The sequence below is a fragment of the Lathamus discolor genome, chromosome 3 (assembly GCF_037157495.1).
Source record: "Lathamus discolor isolate bLatDis1 chromosome 3, bLatDis1.hap1, whole genome shotgun sequence".
Taxonomy (NCBI): domain Eukaryota; kingdom Metazoa; phylum Chordata; class Aves; order Psittaciformes; family Psittacidae; genus Lathamus; species Lathamus discolor.
The window spans coordinates 76,887,360-76,911,781 of NC_088886.1; the positions used below are offsets into that span (position 1 = coordinate 76,887,360).

General features: G+C 37.9%; 1 protein-coding gene across 10 annotated transcripts in view; it reads left to right on the top strand.

Annotated features, from left to right (window-relative positions):
* The window catches only part of PMS1 (PMS1 homolog 1, mismatch repair system component), a 48,548-nt gene that overhangs the window by 11,897 nt on the left and 12,229 nt on the right, over nucleotides 1–24,422 (top strand). For all 10 annotated transcript variants that reach the window (XR_010610634.1, XM_065669900.1, XM_065669908.1 and 7 more), the window contains 6 exons: nucleotides 1,029–1,131; nucleotides 2,699–2,862; nucleotides 12,266–12,382; nucleotides 15,609–15,731; nucleotides 17,416–17,559; nucleotides 18,902–19,797. Coding sequence is in view for 9 of the 10 variants with exons in the window: in XM_065669900.1 (XP_065525972.1) it covers nucleotides 1,029–1,131; nucleotides 2,699–2,862; nucleotides 12,266–12,382; nucleotides 15,609–15,731; nucleotides 17,416–17,559; nucleotides 18,902–19,797 (1,547 nt within the window). In the remaining variant the exon portion in view is untranslated. The remainder of the gene's footprint in view (nucleotides 1–1,028; nucleotides 1,132–2,698; nucleotides 2,863–12,265; nucleotides 12,383–15,608; nucleotides 15,732–17,415; nucleotides 17,560–18,901; nucleotides 19,798–24,422) is intronic.

A 24,422-nucleotide genomic window follows, 5' to 3' on the forward strand; every position in this document is an offset into this window, starting at 1 on the left:
CCCAGGCACAGCTACAGACTGGGCAAAGAAGAGATTCAGAGCGGCCCTGCAGAGAAGGACTTGGGGGTGCTGGTCGATGAGAAAATGAACATGAGCCGGCCGCAGTGTGCGCTCACAGCCCAGAAAGCCAACCATATCCTGGGCCGCATCAAAAGGAGCGTGGCCAGCAGGTCGAAGGAGGTGATCCTGCCCCTCTACTCTGCTCTTGTGAGACCTCACCTGGAGTACTGTGTGCAGTTCTGGTGTCCTCTACACAAAAAGGACATGGAACTGCTGGAACAAGTCCAGAGAAGGGCCACGATGATCAGGGGACTGGAGCACCTCCTGTATGAAGACAGGCTGAGGAAGTTGGGGCTTTTCAGCCTGGAGAAGAGAAGGCTGTGTGGAGACCTAATAGCAGCCTTCCAGTACCTGAAGGGGGCCTATAGGGATGCTGGGGAGGGACTCTTTGTCAGGGACTCTAGTGACAGGACAAGGGGTAACGGGTTAAAACTTAAACAGGGGAAGTTTAAATTGGATCTAAGGAGGAAATTCTTTCCTGTTAGGGTGGTGAGACACTGGAATGGGTTGCCCAGGGAGGTTGTGAGTGCTCCATCCCTGGCGGTGTTCAGGGCCAGGTTGGATGAAGCCTTGTGTGGGATGGTTTAGTGAGAGGTGTCCCTGTCCATGGCAGGGGGTTGGAACTAGATGATCTTGAGGTCCTTTCCAACCCTAACTATTCTATGATTCTATGAATAGAAGATATAGCAGTGTGTGTTGTAGGTAGTAGTGATTGATATGTGTAGTAGAAATGCATGTGTGCATGTGTGATAGAAATGCATGGCTTTTAGTTAAATGGATGGGAAAATGAGTAATAGTGCAGGGTATAACTGAGAAACACCCATAGAAAAAATTTTGTAAACTAATTAAATGTAACTGTGGTGACTAAACTAATTAAATGATAAGCGTGGCTGTAAAGCTTATCTGAGCTCCTGCTGAACTTTGTGAATTCTTCATTAATGTATTTTTATTAAAATCACTCTTTTCAGGTTTTGATCACAACAAAGACAGATGCTGATGATATCAGCACTCAGTATGCTTTGGATAGCAATGGGCATGTAGCTTCTAAAAAGCCTTCTCACCTTGGACAAGGTAGGATGTTCTGATACTGAACTGTGACAGAAATATTTTATGTTTCTCTGGGGCTCTATATACCTGTTCTGTACTTGAAAGCTGAGTATGAAATCTTTGCAGCTGCAAATGCGTTTTGCCTTATGTCTGTCAACTGAGGATGTGTTATCGTAAGAAATAATATGTCTTGTAAGTTGCTTTAGATAGTAATTGTAAACTAGCCTCTCGTTCTCTGACTCACTTCTTCAAGTTGTCAGCGGAAATCTATAAAAATTCAATGCCCCAGGTCCAGGCAGACTTACTATATAAGTATATGAAAGATTTGCTCAGGACTAAAATAACGTTTCTGTATTTAGCAAAATCCTCGCTCAAAAGGAGGAAGAGCTGCCCTGCTGCTATGTGAATGAGTTGCAGGAAGCAGCATGGCTACAGGACTAGGCAAAGTCCCAGTTCTTTCTAACCTGCAGGATGTGTACAGTGCTGGCAATCTTCCTGCATGTTTGTGTGAAAGATTAAAGGTTGCCCTGACCTCAGGGGTGGCCTTGGTGGTTCAGGCATGGTGCAGGTTTGGGGCAGCATGTCCTCTACCTTGTGTTCTGCTCAGCCTTGTGTTGCTCAGTGAGGACTGTTAAGATCACACTGTGTCCTCACATTCACAGTGTGTATTCATAGAAGAGGTGTTCACCTTTCTTGTGACAAGGGCGTGCTCCTGTGGAAGCACTTGCAGCTTTTCCCAGCTGAGCTGCAGTGGCTGCTTGTTAATACTGTGCCCACAACCTGCCCCCCAGCTGCTTGCCGTGCTCGTACCCCAACAAGGTCCTGACTACAGTCTGGCACCTCTCCTCAGCACCAACTGGCCACAGGGGGCCATTAAGCCAGAAGAAGCTGCCGAGGTCCAGTACACCGGCAAATACTGAAGAAAGCTGAGAGCTCTAATTTTAGTTAATATCAGTCATTTTTAGGATTTAGAATGTAGTATTTTCCATGGTTGGAAAGCCTGTGGGTTGCATTGCCGTGTCTTTGCCAATATTGTTGAAGGATTAACTGAATTCTGTGACATATTTAATACTTTGAAATATCATTACGGGCAAGGATTTTGTGATAGTGTTGGTAGGTGACTATACCCCTTACTGTGTGCGTTGAACAGAGGTATCTGGCTCTTCAGGTACTACCCTAAAGCAAATGCTTGTGAAAGGCCTTAATAGAGCACAGTGTTCCTTTGACTCCAGATATGTCTGATTAGATTCTAGTGTGTTAACCGTTTTGCTAATGAAAGTTAACTTAATATGCACTGAAAGTGTCTTCGGCTTTATTTAGCGTTGATGCTCACCATTGTCAGTGTGTATGAAAGAAAGATTAATACTGCAGTCATAACTCTGAATAAAGAAGGGGAATCACAGCACTTGAAGTGCTTTTTGGGGGAGGATGACTGCTAATTTGGTATATCTCTTCTCATGCTAATGTACTCTAATTTAGTGTTACTATGGTTTATTTTGTATGCAGCAGCATACAGACAGGTCTCTGCAATATCCAGTCAGTGGTATCCTTCCATAGTAATTTCTACTTTTTTTTGGTCACCTGCTTTTAGGTACTACAGTTACAGTTCTAAAGTTGTTTAAGAATCTTCCTGTAAGAAAGCAGTTTTATTCAACAAATAGAAAATGTAAGGAAGAACTGAAGAAAGTCCAAGATCTCTTGACAGCGTATGGTATCATAAAACCAGACCTGAGGATAACCTTAACACATAATAAGGTAATAAAGAGTTTTTCTGTCAGCTGTCTTAAGGATCAGTTTCTGATGACTTTATGCAGTTCATCTAATACTTGCATAAAATCTTTCCTCCTTAGGAATTTTCTTTCGTCATAGGTTTGTTTCACTTTTTTCCCCTTCAGAGAGGTTGTTTATGCTGGTTACAGATTTAGATGCTAAACTTTTAAAACTCGAGATGATTTTGGTCTCCTCCAACAGATACCTGGTTAGATATATATATAAAAATTATTTTACCTGCTAGTAGTATAAGAATGATTTTATATGTTAGTGGTTAGTAACAGTGGTGTTAGTGGTGGTCTGCAGAACACAGAAGTGAGACCTTACTAGGCCATGGTGCCTGATCAAGTGTTTAGCCTAAGCCAACTGGAAAGACTCTCAAAACTGAATTGGTCAGGGTTATCTTGCTGTATGCTGAGTCATAAAAGCTCAGTACATAATGATGGTTCTATTTAAAAAAGTTGAAAAATTCAAAAAAATTTGCTACATGGATGTAAGTAAGAGTAATGTATTTTATAACAACAGACTTTAGTTGAGGTAGTTGTTCTTTGTTTAGACTTGGAACAGATTCAGAGGCTACTTTGTCTTCACAGCATATTGATTATAGCTAATTTTATTGGCTGTACTCCTGCTTGTTTTCCTTTTTTGAGGAAACCTCTGCTAATGAATTTCCAAGTTGCCACAAAGTGGAGAGGGACATCTTGTGGCAAGATCCCTCAGCAATTCTTTTTCTGTTCTAAAATAATTTTTGTTTGTTTGATCTTGCTCTCCTGGGCCTGTTCATTGAGCAATTTTGATCAGTTACTCTTATCAACCAAACATTCGTACTTCAGTTCTTTTTCAGTGGGAATGACGAATGACACTGCTTTCTTAAAATGGCAACAGATTGCCCATCCTTTTCTGGAGGTATAAAACATGCTCTGACTATATTTATGTATGTATTTCTAAATAGCAAAGAGTAGAAACTGTGAAAAACAAAAGCCATCCTTGTTGCTATAGAATTGGTGTTGCAAAGCTGAGAGTGTAGCTACTTTCAGTCTTACTTCATTGGGACTGCAGAAGGTTCAAAACCAGAGGTTTCAGGGGTATGCACTTCTTAGGTTGTGTTAAGCTCCTTGATATACCTAGCAGTGGTTCTCAGTACTGGTCTTAAATGTTGGTTAATAAAACTAGTTTTGTCTTTTATTGGTGGGGGTTTTTTTTCTCTCTCTGAAAAGTTGCAATTTTTTTTTTTTTATGATATTTTGATTTAATCCCCTTTGATTAGACTTACATATCTTGGTTTTCTTTGTTTTCTCTGCTTATCTTAGTACAATAATGTGTAATAAGTTGATCACATCTCTTTGTCATACTTACTGCAAAAATGGTGTGGAGAGTGGCACAATAGCCATCACATGTTGGTTTTGACAAACTACCCTATTAGCCTCAGAGATAAATTCTTCAGTACACAGTTTGATTAGGTAAAATAAATCAGTACAGATGCTGTCTGCAGGCGGTATCATTCATTGTTATGGCAGAGATGATGCTGAGTTTTTGGGCTTTTCATTTTGCAGTGCCGGCCTAAGATTCATTTTGATTTTTTTAGGAAAAGAAGAAAGCAAGTAAGAAACTGTTCAAACGTTTTAACACAAGAGGTCGCTCGGTAGCTATGGCTGAGGAGAGAAAATGAAATAACACAAAAAGTGTAGTCAGTCTCTCTGCATGTGTAAATTCTTTACAATAGTTTGAAAATGCTCATCTTTGAATGCAGATTCCTGTGTTTCTACTGCTGTTGTCGTTCCTTGCAAAATAAAACATTACCTACTGCATTGTGCCTTTTAAGACATTTGAAATTGTTAAATTCTACTGAATTGGGTTCTCTGGGTTTGGTTTTTTTTTTTTCGGCAGGGGGGAGGGTTGAGGGGTTGAGGGGTTGGTTTTATTCTTGGTTTGTGGGGGGTTTTGTGGTGGTGGCTGTTATTTCTGTTTGAAATGTATTGAGAGAAAAAATCAACTTCTTAAAATGGCTTTATCTTTCACGTAGCTCATAGATTATGTATTAGTTTAAGGAAAATGTATATGCATTTATTCAGAGGAGTTCCTAGAATCCCAAATTCTTGAGGCTGAGCCAATACTTTCTGTTGCAATGGAAGAAGATACATGTCAGGAGTAAGATCAGGTTCCGAGGTTGAAAAGAGTATGAAGGTAGCAGAGATGAGGTATTACAGAAGGAGATGAGGAAAGATGGGGTGAAAGAGAAGAGGTAGTAAGTGAAAAAATAGTAAATGAAAGTGTATTTCAGAGAAATTGTCAAAATAAATTACAACACCAGGACATAAAAAAACCCAACAACCGAACACAGTCTTTGAAGTTCTGGTTTTTGTAAGAAACTAAAGGAGGATGGAAGAAAGCATAGCCCTAGCTTTACTAAGGAAGAATGTAATGAGGTTGAAGCTTTCATAGAGGTGTCTGAAGCTGGGTATCTGAAATGGCTGCCTAATAGATTCTGGCAGAAACTTATTTTAGCAAGTCAAGCACTTATGGAGCTGTTGAATATATATATATGTACATGTTTTTAGGATGCACAATGTTGCATGATTTATTTCCACCATGGTTTTTTTGTAAAGGTGTGCCTTCTGCTTCTGAATGAGATTTCCAGAATTTTTTTCTTCTTGTTGTGCCACATTTTATCTCTGTATTGGTTAGGAAAATGCCACCATTAAGTGTCTGATACCTTTTCTGTGAAGAACCACAATGCTTTTCTTGCCTTTGGGTTGTTTTTTTAGTAAGTAAGAAAATAGGTATCCTTTTATTAGTTGTTCTAAGGTTCATTTATTGTGTATTCTCTGTCAGTGGATTTTCAAGATAGAAAATACTCGATTCCTCTTTCTGCTCAGAATGTTTTGTTTGCATTAGCAATAAATAATGAATCACTTTGCAGATCAACCTTTGAAGTACTATTGCTATTTTGACAACTTGGATTAGCTACTGCTCCTTCTTTTTATGAAGGTTTATCCTGCCAAGACATTCTTTGAATACTGATAATGTTGATCCTCTTGCCAGTATGGTTATGTTAGAAAGAGGTATTTTTCTTCTTTCATCACCATGTTCCTTGAAAGCATATTGAATAATGAGACAGCCAAATGGAAATAATTTACATGAGTATTCGGCAAGTATATTTAAAGTTAATGTTATCTGAAGGCATGCTAAGAACATTGCAAAGTCAGCTGCCGCTTAAACTGCATCAAACTCTTCAGCCCCAAATACTATGTTCTGGCCACCTATGAGCTCTGGCTATAATTTACCCAAGGTGGTGGAGGGTTCTTCCCCTTAACTCAGTCTTGCAAGCCACTTACAAGTTCAGGAAACGCCTTTGTGTGTTGAAAGGCTGATGAGATGGAATACTTTAATTCTGGTCTAGTTGCCTATATTCCACAAATGCTGAAACAAGAGAGGACACCCAATAACTATACCTGATTTAGCAATTTCAGATATGATAGGGCTGAACAAATTATGGCAACAGGTGGTTGAGATGGTGCCTATCAGCAGGTCATACCATATGCAAGTGGTCCCATGTCTTGTGCAAAGCACAGGTGGACCATAAGGAGACTCAAATTTTGCAGCTTCTGTTGAGGAAAAACATGCATAAGGCAGTATTTTTTATCTGGTGTTTTTCGTGCATAATATTTTTAAGCCTTGCTCGCACACAGTTCTGCCTCCAGCTAGCTCTTCTTTGTTTCTTAAGAGAATAATGGGTCAGAACTTCTGGATGCAAAAGGTCCGTTTTAAATCTGTTCTTATAACTGTGGATTGTATTTTTCCCCAAACCCCTTTTGTGCTTGGTGTTGACCTAAAGGATACCTTTGTTTTTTGTTGTTTTTTTTCTTCACAGTAACTCTCCTCTTATTTCCAAAGTTGGATAATCTCAACCTGCAGTCTGTATCCAATCGTCCAAAACCAGTTTGTTTTCTGTGTCTGAGTTCTTAAGTGTGGGGGTTTTGAAACAGAGTAAATGCATTAGGGTAAATTTACCATTTTTAATAATGCCATTATACTTTGCATTCATTCATAGTGATTCCAAACTCTGCTATAGCTGTATGTTGAAAAGAAATCTGTGTTGAACAGAAACAGCAGCATGTAAGCTCTTTTGTGAGTTGGAAAGGCCACTCTGTTTAATGTAATAATGATAAATTAAGTCTCTCCTTAATCTGTGTGTCTTAAAATCTGAAGAGGAATTATGATTAAGAGTCTGCAGTGCTGTGCTTTCATGCGGACCTGGAATACAGCTCAGTCTTTACTCCCATTCGTTGTTCAGTGGCTTTGCTGAGAAAGCCAAACAGAGAGTTAATTATGATGTTTTTTGTGCTGAGGACACCTGTCCACTAGGAAATGCACTGAGACCCCCAACTCGATTTACATCAGGCAGAGAACAGCTGCCAGATGGTAACTACTTTTGGTCACCACCAACCTGGTTGAATTTGAACTGGTGACCCAGAGGTGAAATGCTTTATATCCTATTACTAATTCCTTGAGGTTTCCAGTTTCTCATCCATCACTTTTTTCAAATGACAGCACAGTATATGTCTGAAATCTCAAAACAATTACTGTTTCACATCGTGGGGATTGTTGCAGAATCTGAGAGGTGCCCTTAGCTCTTGCAAGGCTTTCACACTCACTTTGTAACTTAAAAAAGGTTAGCAGAAAAAGGATGTTTCCAAAGCTGCCTGGGAGTTTTCCCTCTTTCTTACCAACATGCTTTTATTTTTAACTGCTATTTTACAAAAGGCTTTTAAACCTCCCTTTAGTTAATGGAATTTACTGTGATGATGTACATCCTCTGAATGACAGTTTAGAATTAGAAACTGTGTTTTTTTGACAGTAGTTTAATTGTTTGTGAGGTTTTACTCATGTTTTTTTTCCCTTCTGCTATGGAAGTCAATTTCTATAAACACTCATAGCTGAACATGTGTGGTTAAAGTAGCCAAAAAACTTACAGCTCTCTATAGTCTTTGTAATTCTTGAAAGGCTCTGAAGACGTGTTACCAGATAAAGGTCTTGATTCCTTGTAATAATGTTAGCTCCTCTCCTAACTTATCTCCCAGCTCCCACATCCAAGCATTTCTCCACTGCCTGATGCTCAAGAAAGCCTTTTCATTGAGCAATATCGCAAAAGGGACATCTAAGCAGGAAACACATGGGAATTTGTAGGATGAACGGTGCTGTGGAACATTACTGTCTTTCAACAAGTCTCCTTGATAGCTGTAATGCTGATGCCCCTGGGATAATGAGGTGTGTCAGCTGCATCTGATGAGGGGAAAAATGGTGCCTTGAGTTTCTCTTTTGCATACCTCTACTGATAGTTGTCCCACCATCACTTCTGAAATGGATGGGACGCCTGATTCCTCACGGCAAGTGTAAAATATATGGGGAAAACAATTATGATTGTGTAAAGAATGGTGTTACTTTTCTTTAAGCTAAATTGAAATGCTGCTGTGATCTCTGTGTTCAAGGAAAGATCACGCAAGAGCTCTCTTTTAGTCAGATAATTTACCACTGGTTTTAAAACATCAGTTATGGCATGGAGCTGATAACATCAATGCTTTTCAAAGCCAGGATTTTAAAGAACGTGGTTAGAACTTTGTCCTGATCTTTTCTTGATTTTAGCTGATAGGCTTTCATCCACTGCTGAGAATGTGCCAGCCCTTGCAGCTAGATATAAGGTGACGTCTTGTTGTTTTGGATATTGCTGCCTAGCTTTGTTCCTGTGTATAAAAACAGATAGGCAGTGATGTTTTCAGTTATGTTGGAGCCTAATAAACTATCGGGTTTTAAGTCAGGAAAGCTAAGGACAGGATTTTAAAGCAAGTAAAAGACAATGAGACTGTGAAATACAGTTCTTTTTTACAGAGCTAACTCATGTTCTGTTACCAACCTTCTGTTCATGTGCCATGAACATAGAGGTACATAGAGTTACTGTTCATGTACCATGAACAGTACTTCATGTACCATGAACAGTACTTCATGTACCATGAACAGTACTTCTACTAGACTTTTACACCCTTGAGCATTATTACAGAATAAATAACACAAGGATCATCACAAAACAAATGAAGAAATTAGGGGATTTCTGGGCAGTAAAAGTCCATTTCATTATGTTACTGTCATTATGTAGTAATAACTTGTAGCATCATGGTTGCACTGAAGTAGTCAGCCAGCAGCAGCATCTGATCCGCATCTCTAATTAAGGTTTTTCTTTTGTCTGTGATTGCAAATCACTGTGGCTGCTGATAGAAGAAATATAAAGGATAGTTAAGGATGAGGAGTGGCCACATTTTTTCCTCTGTCCTTCCTTGGTATCTGAGGAGGCAGATAGGAGCAGCTCTTACCTACTGCCATATCCCAGGGACCCCAGTGGAAAGAGGTTGCATACTCATTCTCCGCTCTTTATCAAGAAATCCTTTTGGGCTATGTCTTTGTGTCCCTAAGTAAGAGATGTCTTCATGTGTGCATGTATATTGTCATCCTCCACAAAAGTATGCATATATCCTAGCTGGATGGAGTGGAGAAATACATACACATACATGCACATACTTATCTTCTCTATATGTGCAATAGATTTTATATACGTTATGACATTTTGAGGACCTAGATCAGGTAATCCCTCTCAATGAAGCAAGGAGGGAGGTGGGATATATTTGGCTAGCTCTAGCAAAATCTAAGACGGGCCATATGTAATAATATATCTTTGAGTAGGCTGTTTCTGCAGTGTCATCATACTGACTAGAGTCAGATTCTTCCTTGGCTCATCCTGGACACCCGCTTTATATGACCTAGAAAAAAAATATAGAGGGGAGTGTGGGGGTGTATTTTTAGCTAAACTAAAGGGTATCAGCAAGGTTAAAAAAATAGGGTAATGCAGGAACCTCATGGAAACAGGCATTTGCTAAAATAAATTAAAGGAATGGGCATTGTTTCTTTGTGGATTTGCTAATGCCTGTTGATACATCTGGAGAGTGTAGACAAACAATTTTCTTTAAATTATTAGCTATTTCTGTGTTACTGCTTCATAATGTGCAGTCAGGGCTAAAAATTAACATACTATCTAATTGTGCTTTCAGTATAGTATATAAATTTATATACATAAAATACTACTATACATATTTATAGTAGTATAGAAACTTAGGAGTTGTCTGGCCTTTTTAGTAAGTAGCCTTTAATTTAATTTGCAGTGGCAACCAGTTCCTAAAACTTTGTCTGTAGTTCTGAGCATTAGTATCTGATAAATATATGAATAGTTAAAAAAAGCCCCATGAACTTCTTAACAGTATCTCCTTCTAGCAAGTTTGCATTTAATAAGTTCTTGTTCTCCAGAGCTTTCTTACAACCACCTTACTGAAGTGATCTTTTCACAGTCCTGAGTATCAGCCATTCACAGGTCAAGCAGTGTAATAACCTTGCATTAATCAGCAGCTGAGATTTATATCTGTACCTGCCACATCACACTAGTATAACCTAAAATAAACAGTATGATGTTTATATTAGTCATGTAACAAGTGTCTTTCTCAATTTGGTCACATGCATTTAATTTAAAGTATATCCAGTAAAGAAAAAAAAGGCTTGGCACTCTGTGTTTCCATTTTAAGTAATCAATTTTAAAATAGAAGCAGTACAGGATATGTTTTATAAGAGGAGCTCTAAAGAAGAGGACAAATTCTTTCATCACTCTGAAATGTCTTTGAGGAGATTTAAAGCAGGTGTTAAGGAGAGAGGCAGAGAGGCAGTGTGCTTTGGGCAGCCCTGGGCTGTCCTTGGCTGCTGCCTGCTGCAGAAGCACGGCGGGGACTCCCTTCCAGAGCTGTGGACACCCGGCCTGTGGCTGTGCCTGCTTGCTTCAGCTTCTCCTCTGCCCTCCCTGAAGTAAATTGTCCTTTATGTTTGGGGGGTTCATGCTTCCTGTAGGATGGCTGAGCTGTGATCCAGCATGTGACAGGCTTGTGTCTAGGAGGTTTGTTAGATTCAGGCAGACTGAAAAGCCCCACTTTGCAAATGCTGCAGAATGTAAGTAGAAATGGAAAATTAAAGATTTGGGGAATAGTTTTAGGATCAGCAGTCTCAAAGCTTTACAATTCCACCTGTCCTGTAGGAGGGGAGTATCATTTTACAGGAGCACCGTGTGCTTCTGTGGAATTCACCCCTGAAGGGCAGCAAATATCCCACTGGACAGGTGGAATTTTAAGGCTGTGTATTGCATTTCTTGAGGTGGGTGCATGTGTATTCTTTGCTCACTCTCCATGCTTTCACATAACTCCTATACCAATATACTGTGAACTCATTTTGAATTTGGTGGACACCTAGCACCTAGTGAAAGCATCCATTTTAAACAGCACTAATAATTACTAAACAGTAATATCAGGCTTAAATTACAACTTGCTGCAGTTTTTTTCTTTTGTGTTTTAATGTTGCAGATTGAAATACACTTGGCCAGCTAGTAGTGGCAGATATAAGTGGATCTGAATTGAGCAGTGTCAGTTGCTTAGAAGCAGAAAGGCAGCTAAGAATTTTTTCTTAATAGTGGATACACACCAATAAAAGCAGATTTGGAGTTAAATTCATGGCTATTTAGTATGGGACTTCTCATTAGTGAGAGACAAAATTTCAAGCCCCAAAGTAGCTAATATTTACTGTATACGTAAGAGGACCTGACAGGTAACTTCTGATGCAAGTTGCAGTTCATACTGCCTTGCTGTGTTTAGTAAATCTTTGCAATAGTATTGAAACATGTCTAGCTAATAGAGGAGATACTCTTTTATCCTTGTAATGTTTATAAAGTTTTCATTAGACAACTGCTTTCCTTACGCTTCCTTAGATACTGCCTCTCTGAATAGCAGGTTTGTTATAGACTTAGAGTATCCAGATGAGAGCTATGAATGGGTATCCAATAGGCAGATTTCTACCAAAACAGACTATATGTTGAGTATAGGTACCATAAACATTGCAGTCACCTTCAAATGCTGACCACTGTGCCAGAGACATGTCATAAACCCTCAATGTATATGCTTGGTGCAAACACAAAGCCTACTGCTGTACCTCTAAGAGAAGTAGTATTTTTATTTATTTGTTTCTAATAATTGTTTCCTGTGCAGAAGACCAGATAAGCCATGTAGCATCCATAAATACAAGCTTGCTTAATTTTCCAATCACTATGAGTCTAAAGAAGTAATACAATATGAGAAGACATGCCAAAAAGTACCATACCATGTGTTAACACTGAAAGCTGTGATTGTAAGAGAGTCAAAGTACAGAATGTTACATATACAGTATGTGTGCAGTTGTATATGCATGTTCATAGACATGATTTGAGTTCAACAAATATAATGTCAAAAATTTGACTCTGTGCCATTTGTTTCAGGCAGTTATTTGGCAGAAGTCCAGGGTGTCAGATCACAAAATGGCCTGTATGTCAGTTCTGGGAACAGCCGTTATGAGCAGTATGGTACCTTTTCAACACTGCTGTGAAGATCCTGAGGTGAGTTTAAACTTCCTTATCCCGAATCCACTTAAAGTGTCAATAAAGACACCTCAATCAGTATTCAAAAAGAACGAAACTTTGAAAAAGAGACTGTTATCTTCAGATTGACACATGATTAATGCATTTGATTTTATTACTGTCCTCTCTGTAAAATTTATTGGTTTGGTGATTGAAAATCCACTCCCAAGAATTATCTAGTCAGGACTCATGTGGCACTGATCAAATGGCAGTAAAAACAGTTGCTATAACAAATGCAGAATTGTTGATTGCTCAAAGATGTCTAAGTGGGTGCATTCAGCATGTTAAGTTGTATTTAATGGAATTATTCAGACTTTAATATACATATGTATTGCAATTTAATAGTATTATTTAGACTTAAATCTTGAGTTAGTCAGAATGCTTGTAGTATACATACACAGGGTAATGAGGGGAAGAAAGTAAAGTTGCTTCTTGTAGTTTACAGCATTTTAGTTGTTCGTGTCTGAGCAGAACATCCAGAGTCATTCTTACCTGAATGCAGGTTGGATGTGTCCCACAGGGCAAGTGCAGGGAGTTCCAAAGAGAAGACATGGGGGTATTTAGAAGGGCTTGAAGGAGTCACTCAGGTTCTCACATTACCTCTCTGCTATATCGTGAGGCATCCATATTCCTTGAATAGAAGTGGGGGAACATTCCATCTCTCCCTCTCTCTAAATAGTGTGTAGAATACCATGTGCATCATTTATAGGTATATAAGTGATCCATGCATATTGCTTATGCACTAATCTACATTCAGAAACCACGGGCATTTCTAAATTAAGCATCCAAACACTTCGAAATGACAGAATTAAGGTTGCCTGCGTAACTCTTTCTCTGCTGTGTGCAGGTATTGGGATAGGTATTCAATGACAGGGCATGTGCTACTTTTTTCCTTCCCATGCTTCATTCAGTACACAAACCAGAGAGCAGCTTTTTTCTTTCTTTCCTACTTATTCATTGTATAGTTTCATACTCCTTTGCTGCAAAATTTACTCCAAAGACAAAATTAATCTTGCTGTAAACAACTTTCTGTAAGCTGTACCTTACTAACTGCAGAGTTAAAGCTTCTATGATCCAGGGGTTTCAAAGACTGGCCTTCTTCAGAACATCTCCATGAAAGAAGAACACATTTCAAGCTGATTCCAAAGCATGCACATGAAAACTTGGGAGCTATGTGTAAAATAAAAAACTAAGCAAATAAAAAATTGACACTATTTTTTACAAGTATAAAACAGCATCTGTGCTTTTCACATCCCCAGCCTTGTAAATGGATGGAGCTATTTTGGCTGAAAACTCACACAGGAAATTTTCCTTGTCCCTCCTTCTGTGGAGGTTAAGTTTAGCAGATACAAGTGAAACTGGGACAAAGACAAGTACTTGAGAAAGACAGTGTATTGTCAACACGGATATATATATTTAATACTTGTATAAATTGATTTTTATTAAAGTTATTAATTTTGAAAAGTTAAAAGCAAAAATTCTCTAGTAAGTTCTAGTCTGTGATTTTGTCTCTATGCTTCATATCTTTTTAATGTGAAAATTCTAATAATTAAGTATTAGTTGTAGAAATTGTTGCTGACCTCAATGAGCACACTGATATTCTGTGTGGCTGTAAATAGTAACAGCAGTCAGCCACTTCTAAATCTGGCAACTTCTTAAATGAGTTATTTAGAGACTTTCAGTTTTGCTTTAATGTTGTCTATATAAAAAAAATGTTGTTTGGGGTGAAAGACTTTTTGCACAAATATTTGGGAATCAGAAAAGGAGCTTGAAGCATAGAGGAGGAATATTCAGGGAGGATGTGATAAAGTTGTGGAATAAAATCTAGAAGTGCTGCATGTTGTTTTCTGATAATCATCCAACAGATACTTGACACCTCTTTAACTTGACCAGTGGTGTTTGGTTATGTTGCTGACCAGAACACTCCAGCTTTAGCACAGAATGCTTATTACAAGGTCAAGAGGGAATAGGGGAGTACATGAGCAGATAGTTGGTGTGACGTAGGTGAATGGGAAGAATAAGCCAAATCCCAGGGATTTTAAATTCTGTTTCAAATGTGTGATAATTTCGATTTTAGTAAATACAAGTGGTTCTGCAGAAAGCGAAGCTAACAAGGTCTGATTTCTGTGTTCAGTGGTCCACCCTGCTACCAGAACATTCTACAGTCTTTCCCATATCTCCAAAATCTCCATTCTTACCATGCCCCACTGTTCCTTCACCTATTAGTTGATGCCAGTGGCAGTGGGGTGATGCATGGGCCAATATGTGGGTTCATTGAAACATCAGTTCTTACATGCTAATGGGTCCTGGCTTTTGAAAAGTTACAATTGCCTTTCCCTCAGTAAGGTCATTATCTTGAGGCTGTCCTCTCCAAGCAGCTGTCAGTTATCACAGAAATTGTGGAAATCTAATATCTTTGGGATTTCTGCTTCTTCATCAGATTGAATTGAAATCAATCCAGCAGTTTCAAAGTTGCTTGGTATGGGAGAGGGGGAGGTGATGGGAGACGCAGAAGTAATCGGCTTCATTTTGACCTGAAAAAACTAAGCTGAAAAATCTCAACAGAAAAATCTTAAAACTTGGAGTTTGTTAGGGACTCAAATTGTGTCACTTTTTGAGGCTCCTTGGCAGTGCTGTGTGCTCACAGGTTCTGGTGGGGTCATGGGCCCTCAGCACTCTCGAGAGTCAGCTGGTGGATACACGTGGCATAGGTAAATTTAGGTGCCCTGGATAAATGCCCTGTGACAGGCTATTTAAAGTGCCCTGCATGTAGAAAGGGAAGGACTGTGTGTTTTGGGCTTTCCCCACAGGGGTAATTCACTTAGTGCCTTCACCAGGCTGGGCAGCAGTGCGTGCCTTTAGCTTGCACAGGCGTTAAGTTGGAAATCCCACAGTCAGCAAGCCTAAAGCTGGCTGGTGTTGTTCTCTGCAGTCTTTGGCTGCAGACAGCAATGTGATGCAAGTGGTAGTCCAAATGGGGAAATTTCTCAATAATTTAATCAAGAAAAATAGATACAAACCCATCCTTCTCAACCTCTTTCTTTTTTAATTGCTTTTACTTTTGTTTTTTTCCTCGTAACTTTCAAGAAGCAATGCATGCATTTGACTTGGACACCTGTACAATTTCATCTTAATATCTTGCCTCTAAAAAGAGCTCCAGAACTGTTTAAAATACTTTTTCACTGTATTTGTTTTATCATTGCAGATAAATCTCTCTGGATTTCTCCCAAAAGCTGAGTCAGACAGTTCTTTGACAAGCCTTTCAAGTTCAGAAAGGAGTTTTGTTTTTATAAACAATCGTCCAGTTCATCAGAAGGAAATACTGAAGGTAATATCCTTTAGCTTTTTATTCAAGGAATAGAAACATTACTTGTTTGAGGACAGAGACACCTATGTAATCTACAGCCTTTTCCCCACATAATATAACTAGAGTATTACAGGCAAAGATAACAAGCATTGTAGTTTCTTGTAAGAGAGTTCTTCTGAAAGTAGTTCTGATTTTGTCTACTTCTTGCTGTAGGCTTGTCAAGCAAATACACACACTTTCCCTTTAAATTTCTGTATGCACTGGATAGAAATGAAAGTGATAGTGCAGCAGCATTGGCTGCAGCTAGGCATTGTACAGGCAGAATTTGATACTCTTGGGTTTCTCACACTACTGAACCTTACAACACCTCATTTGGAGCAGCCTTGCTGTCCTGATCTTTGCCCTCCCCAGAAAAGAAAATCATATTCATGCCAAAGTGTGCGTGTAAAAAAAGGTAGTCAGTGAAGAGTTCTCAGCTGCAGGCAAAGCTTTATAGATGTAAGCCCTGAACCTGCGTTGGTATGTTAAGTGCTAAATAATGCTAATCCATCTCCATGCAGTATTTGATATTCCTGATTCTTCTGGGAGTTTAAAGCTCAGCTTGAGTCCCACAGTAGAATCAACTGTTAACCACAACATAGAAGCCTAGATTCAAAATGAGGTTCTCATGTAGGGTTGTTCTTGTAGCAGTGCAAATAATAGTGTTCCACTGACTCTTTGTGTGTGTGTCCAGATTTTTAATCATTTGCTTTTCTGGAGGAGGGTGGTTGGGTTTTATTCATCCAGGTGAGGTTACACATCTGTAAGAACACGTTTTGGTGGGTTTGGAAAACAAGCTACAGATTACTTTTATCTTCTTGAAGTGTATGGGGAAGAAGTACTGGTGGACCTCTTATTACTACAGTTCAGTGCCAGCTGAGAACAGACTGTGGGAAGATTAAGGTTAAAATAACTTGAAAATATTTAAAGAATTTTAATGTAATTTAAAAAATATTTAAGAATTAATAAAAACCCCAAACAATTAAAAAAATCGTATTTAATCTGCTGTGGCTCTTGGGTTTCTACAATCAATTTATGATTTGTCTCGTTAATGTGTTCTTTTATCCAGGATGTACATCTGTGGAAGTATCCCCGATACTAGAAGGAAATTCAGGGATCTTTATTTGACCCTTCTAGTTAACAAGACCAAAAATCTGAAACAACTAAATAATTCTGTAGTCTTTTGGAGGAGTTTTGGGGAAAATTATAGAGAAAATAGTAAGGGCAAGTAGAGCTTGAGGGAAGCTGTAAATATATAATTGGGTTAAAAAAAAGGATAAAATCATGTTCTGGAAAAAGGGCAGATGTGTAGTGCAAGTGGTACCTTGTCAAACAGACTTTGGCTTGGATGAAAGAGACAGCAGTGAAGTCACATGCTATATGGGTAGATTTTCTTTAAAAACTAACCAGCCAAATAATAGTGTTTGTGTTGATGATGAAGTAAGTAACTGGAGTTGCAGTCCAATTTGGACATATCATCTTTTCTTCAAAGTGTGATCAGTACATTCATTCAGAAAGTCGAAATAGCAACCATTAGTATCTTGAAATTGGTTCCAACCAAAACTCAACAAATCTTTTGTCCTTTTATAATGTCAAATTTTGGTTTTGTGCCTTTGTGTCTATTTTATTGCCTTTACTGACATCTCTTTATTAAATCAATCTGTAGTTAATTCGACAGTACTACAGTCTGGTGACACACAAAGACTGTACTCGTTTATATCCTGTCTTCTTTTTGAATATTACTGTACCGGCCTCTACTGTGGATGTGAATTTAACACCTGATAAAACTCAAGTTTTACTGCATTATAAGGTAACTAAGGTTTTAATCTGGTTTTGAGTTGTCAGCCTTATATAAACAGAACAAGGGCTTCTGGGATTATGGAAATGTTTAAATATAAGCAGTGCCACTTTTTTGTTGTTGTTTTATTGGTGGTTTTTTTGTTTGCTTTAGTTATGTGATAGCTTGCTTTTAACACAGGACTGTTTTGTTTGAGAAGTATTGAATAGGTTAAGTACAGTATTATTCCAGATTTATTTCCCAGTTGATGTCAAGGATTTTTACACTGTCAGATATATGCATATATCACTTGGTTTTCAGATGGCTTTATAGTGAGAAAAGCTAAATGGAACTACGATGTGTCCCTACATAAAACTCATGTTTAACTTGATAACTGCACAAAGTAATCACTTCTTGTAAACCACATATGTGAAGGGAGAATGTGGGGGTGAATTGATTTCTGGTCAAAGCAGTATTTTGCCATTATGTATATAAATTGTTGACATCACTGAAGTTTCAGGACATCGTTTTCATGCTATCAAGACCTGAAATTTAGACCATATGTACCTTTGTTTTAGAGGCTGTGTAGTGATAAATTCCCATAAAGTTGCTTTCACTTATGAGCACTTCATATGAAAAACAGTGCTACAGAAATTAAGAAGGCAAATAGGTAAGGTAATTCAAAGTAAATACAGATAGTCACACCAGTATGTTGATGATCTTCTTCACTGAAAGCTTTTGTATTTGCGTTAATCTTGTAAAAGTACTACCTGTCAAATGTCACTTATATGAAAATTAACACAGCATTCTTGCATTTTATCCAGTTAAAATCTTTCCTCTGGTGGTAGAAAAAAGGTTGGGTTTTTTGGTTTGGGGTTGTTTCTTTTTCTCTTTCATTTCCATTGGTGCAAAGCTGTCTTGGAAGCAGGCGCCATAATATAGTGCCTACACAAACATGCTTACATGAAAGGGGTTGGTGCATCTGTCTCGACTGTAAGTTTCTAGCACCATGTTAGGTGGGAATAGCTTTATGTGATACTGGTTTAAGCAGTCAGTACCCTGTTATAAAGAAAGCAGTTGAATTGTTTTTGTGATGTGCTAGGTATTCTGCTTTACTGGTTTGCTCTGACAAAATATTCGACATATCCAGTTCAAAGTCTTTTTGAGCATATGTGAACAACTGCACTGCTGCAATAATCTGTCCAGATTAGTTTGAAAAATATTCTGGATAAGATTACTTTGGTTATTCTTCTATATCCTTAATATCTGTCAGTTAGATTTTCAGGTGTGCTTCTGTGTGTGGCTTTTCTGTTTGGGCTTTTTTTTTTTTATTTCTTTCCAATTTTTTTTAATTTTTTTTTTTTTTTTTTTACAGGAATCTGTCTTACTTGCTGTTGAAAATGTGTTGAAATCACTGTATGGGCCACTACCTGCTACAGTCCCTGGTGAAATTGATAAAACAGATGTTAACTCAGAAGACATGTTTGTTCATAGAACAGAACAAACAGATGTGGTTGTTAATGAGATGGGACCATCTGGAAACGATGATCGACATGCTCATACTTCATTCCTTTCATTCAGCAGTGATGTGCAAAACTGTCAAGCAGGAAAAAACATGGAGATCTGCTTAAATCATCAGATGCTTTGTGGTGATGATGTACATAGTTGCCTGGACAAAAAAGAGGTTTCTAAGAGTGATGCCTTTCCAGACGGCTCCTTACATTTATTGTGTGAGGATGAACAGAATGGACAGAATATGACTGATACTCAAAGTAATAGTGTTCCTGTGGACCCCAGTTCTAAAAAAGCTGATGAGTGTCTTTTGAGTTCTGGTAATATTGATGAAATAGAAAAAAATAGGGAAGCTTTAGTCTCTAAAGACTTACCTGAAATCTCTGCTGATCGTTGGAGTATGGGAAGTGGATTTAAAAACTTTCTGGGAGACAACCTGGAACCTGTTAAGATTTTGATTCCTGAAGTTGAAGGAGCAATTAATAAGCAAAATGGACATCCTAGTGAGCAAAGCAGTGATCCACAAATCTCAAATCAAAGCATAGAGAAAAGAAATCTGATAAGTGATAAGTTTGGGCATGTGACAGCTTATGACTTAATTAGTAGTAGAATAATAAAGAAACCAAAGTCTGCTATTGGATTTTTCACTCAAGAGTGTCGTCCAAAATTGATAACTGATAACCCAAAGACCAGCATGGAGGATATTCTGCTGCAAATTGAAGAGCAGTGGGATAATTTGAATGAAGAGGAAAAAAAGAAGTAAGTTTTCAGGCTTTGACTTGCTTCTGTAGCTGGTAGTTACCAGTAAGTCACATGTAGCGAATTAACAGAAAACAAACAAACAGCTTCCCAGTTATTTATGAAAAAATAGAACAAAAAATGGGTTTTGACTTTTTAAGATCAGCATCAGTGTTGTGAATTGTCACATTTTGCTCTGTGAGGATGTACACTGCTGATCTGAGTTACTTGTTTTGCCACTGTGTCATGCAGCAGTTAGGTAGGGATGGTTTTGCTGAATTGTTGTTTATAGATAACAGGAAAGTAAATGTACTGTTTGAATCCTGCAAACTTCTGTTAAATAAGGGCTGCCTGTATGTCGTCACTCCCGATGCATTGTCAGTGAAAACCAGCAGGGTGATGGATGAGCAGTGTATAGTTCCTCCAGAGTTTTTCCAATGCACAGTTCTTTTTTATTGTTACGAAGTGAGGATTCTTTTTCAAGATCTTTAGTACTTGAACATTTGGTAAATTCCTTTCCTATAAGTTCAGGAAGTGTCCCAACCCAGGGTACCTCAGAATTATATTTGTAAAACCCAATCAGATGACACAAGGAATTTCTTTTTTCCCTAAACAGCTATTCCAATGCCATTCACACTATACTACAATTTGAATTTTAACCTCTTTCAGTCAGAACCAAATTTCTTCTTAGGTTACAGTGTAAAACAAATCGTCACTGTTTTTTTTGAAATCCATCTGAAAGTAAGGGAAATATTTTAGCCTAATTTGGGGTGGAGGTTTAATCAGTTAAAATATTAGGTATATTTTGTACTTTATGTAGAACTTATAGTAAAAGATGAATTAGAATAACAGATTTTGAGACATTCTAAGACAGGTAAGGGAAAAGAAACACCAAACCTTTGACGTCTTATTTGTCATTTTATAAGATGTAAAACACTGTAGGGCATCACACAAATGAGGAAAATAGTTCTTTAGTAGTTTTACATGTGATAATTTGAATGCATATTGTGATTTGTAGTAGAAAGTTTGGGAAATGAAATTTGGGTTCTGAAAAAACTCATTGGAAGTGTTATGAAAATGTGTTTTCTTAATGTGATGGAAGCTAGGAAAGGCAATTAAGAAACCCCACTGAAGAGGAAATTATACTGGCAGTGTAATTTTAACACTAATGAAAGAGATGATTAGCAGTGTGATAAGAAAGAGAAACTACACCTATTGAATTATTGTTAATAAATGCGTTTTCCTTGACGTTTTACTTTGTTTGAAAACATCTGCCTTGTTCTGAATACCAGCTGTATCAGAGTTAAGTAAAACCTTTTTTATCTAGGTTCCAATTTACCTCATTTAAAGCTTGCTAAGCAAGCAGCATACTATGATCACAAAACCATACATGTGAGAAAGTGTTTTGTCCATCTCTGCATTAGCAGAAATATTAATGTAATAGTAGAAATCTACTCCAATTATATTCACGCTTTTAATGAAATGAAACAAAAGGTTCTCCCAGCTGTTTCAGAAAATTTTAATTTGCTCTGCTTTAGCTTTTCAGATTTCATGGTTGCTTTCCTGGTACAACTGTTATGTTAAAGAGTGTGCCTACAGATTAACTTTGTATTAGTTCAGGAAGAAGACCTCTCTGGTAATCAAGTTTTCCTTTATATGTAGGGTTGAATGCAGCATATTATATATACTATATGCATTTTCCATATACATAGGATTGAATCAAATGGATGCTGAAGTGAACCACTAGTTTTATGCATACATTTCAGCTTCATTGTACCTCTTCTGCTTTAAATCTTGTAAAATTGCCTCAGAAAATTACAAATATGAAGAGATGCACAGACATCTTTCCCTCCAGTGCAGCAGTGCACAAGAACTGTGGTTCATCTGGCAAAGAACATAGTCTTGCCTATCAGATACTCTGGATAAATTGGGCCACCTAGAGGTAGCAACAAATGTATATGCAACAGGGCAGCCAAAGTGCCACAGTTCTACTGAACGCACTATGCCCCCAGCTTCATGGCAAGCCTTGCTGGAAATACACAACTTTTCCTAGTTCTCCATCCTTCTCTGATAAAGTCACACGTTTATTACAATGGGTGTGCTTGGCTTCAGCATCTCTGTTTCTCTCTGTGGTTCCATCAGCAGGTCTAAATGAGTTTAAATCCCTTTTTGGAGCAGTACAACTAACAGATGTCTCGTAGTGACATAGGATGGCCTTTTCAAAACAAGCCAGCATTTATTACTCAACCGGAATGTGAAATGTTACGGTCTTTAGGTTATAATAGAAGAGGAAAGCTTCCATGCATGTCTCTGTTGGCATCATCACATATCCCCCTGCTTTGCAAAGCCAGGATTTAATTTATTGCACTCACTCTGCTCTTACTTAATACAGCTTGCATATGTTTCTGGCCTTAACATTTCTTACATATCAGGCTCAGGTAGGAGTGGGAGAAATCCCTCCAAGTGCCATGGCAGTGGCAGCAGTAGTTACCCTGAAGACACAGGAAAGGTCCAGAACTACATGCACATTATCATGGGACTAACAAATTACCTTGTCAGCACTCTAAGGTTATTCTTCATGAGTGTATTTGTACCTTGGGAGAAACATCATTTCAGGTAGTATGATGGCCTTTGCTGTCTGTTGACAGGTAAGAGCATGCATGTAGTCACTAGTGGCTAGTAGTAACTCCCTCATGTGTGGTAGTTTTTTATTGCCTGAAAACTTTCCATGCATCACATAGTGTGTATGTATAGGCATTATTTGCAACTGTTTCACACTGGGGTAAATATACTTGCTTAGGAATTCCACAAAAATTATTTATTTACTATATTTTAACCTCTTAGTTAACATGTTCTCTTTCCTTCGGATGGAGATCATTTTGTGGTACCATCTAGTCATTGGCCATCCACTGTATCTCTAGCCATCTCCATTTATATACTGCCAGATATTAATAACAAATAATGTTATTAGTAATTGCTATCAGGCCTTCCACACTGTTGCCTGTCCCCAGCATCTGTTCAGTCATAATAGGAGGTCCATATTGTCCACTCCTAGAAGACAGCGCTAGTCCCCTGAAACCTGTGCATTTGAGAAATGAACTGAAAAGCTTATATGGGCAATTAAAAGCTTCCGTTTTATTATTCTTTTCTTTGCTTCTTCACAAAGCAGGGAAGCACAGAAGCTGAATATTGTACTTGTGGTGACAGCTTGAATTGGTTGGGTTCATTATGTGAAGAGGCTGATGCTGAGATGTGCTACATTCAGCGTGGGATGCCTCTTTATTCTGGGCACATACGAATTTACACAAGGGGCTCTTTCCAGTCAGAGTTTACTCCAAATAGTCAAATTCAGATTATTTGACTTATAAGGTCTTTATATTGAAAAGTTTATGTTATATGCCAAATATTTCATTTGGGTTTAAGATGCAAGAGGAAAATAATAAATTGTGGATCTATTTTTCTGGTTAAACCAAAGCTGCCTTAGAAACTAGACTTCATGCTAATATTCCACTCCCTCCTTACACTCAATTTTGAAATTTCCTTGTCTTTAGGTTTCAAAGCTTCAGGAAAGGATCCTGAATTTAGTGTCTTGATTCACCAAGCAGAGAAGAAACTGGTCTTGTAGCACTTGTTGATTATACTTGCCCCTGTGAAAGGAGTTTTGAAACGGCAAAGGTGTTCCTTTGTAGTTTGTACACCTGCTGTTTACTTTGATGCTGAGCAAATCAGTGATCATGATATATATCAATTTGCAAAACTCACAATAAAAGCTTGTAAGGCTAGAATTTTTCTGGTGGTAGTCTTAAGATGTCAGGCAAGTTGGACTTTCTTTGGAGGTGCTTTTGTTTGTGTTATTGGTGTATCACTCAAAGCTCAGTTCTCATAGTTTTCTCCTGCATTACAACTGATGCTATTCAAAACAAAGTATTTCTTGATCTGGTCAAAGCTACAAATGTATTTAGGTAGGGAAAAAAATTCTGTTCAAGTGATTTCATCCATCCATTTTAAAGGGAGCAGATGTTTTTTGTCTTAACGTTCACTCCATATTTTCTAGGACATGATTTATTGCAAGAAACTGTTTAAGCTGACTTTTTTAGTTAACTAAATATTGGTACCATATGTGAATGCTAGCACATCATAATTAATTGCAAATGGTGACCCTTTTGTTGACCTTAATTTTCCAGCATGCATACACATAATTGAATCAAACTGTTCCAGCAAGTAGCAATAAATAAATATGACCAGCTAAAACACTTATTTCTAATACTTACATATGATACTAGTGCTTTTTTTTTCTTATTATTACTGAAGTTTGGACTTGTTTGAATTACCTACTAGAATTCAGAATATCAAATAAAAGCAAAAAGAAGGAGTTCAGGAAATCATCTTTTTGGCCTTCAAAAAAGAAAGATTCATATGCAGTAGGCAAGCATAAACCTGGCATCTATAAAAGTTTAGCTCTCTTTCTGACATTTGTAAACTCATTAAGAATCCATTCAGGTTGCAGAAATTTAGTATGTAGTGATGTTTTAACCATTTAGACAGAATTTAGGAGTAGTTAATTCTTGAGTACTTCTTGAAAAATCTAAGTATTACTTACAGAATTCTGTGACAGTTGTATCCTGTATTCTCACACTTTTTATTTC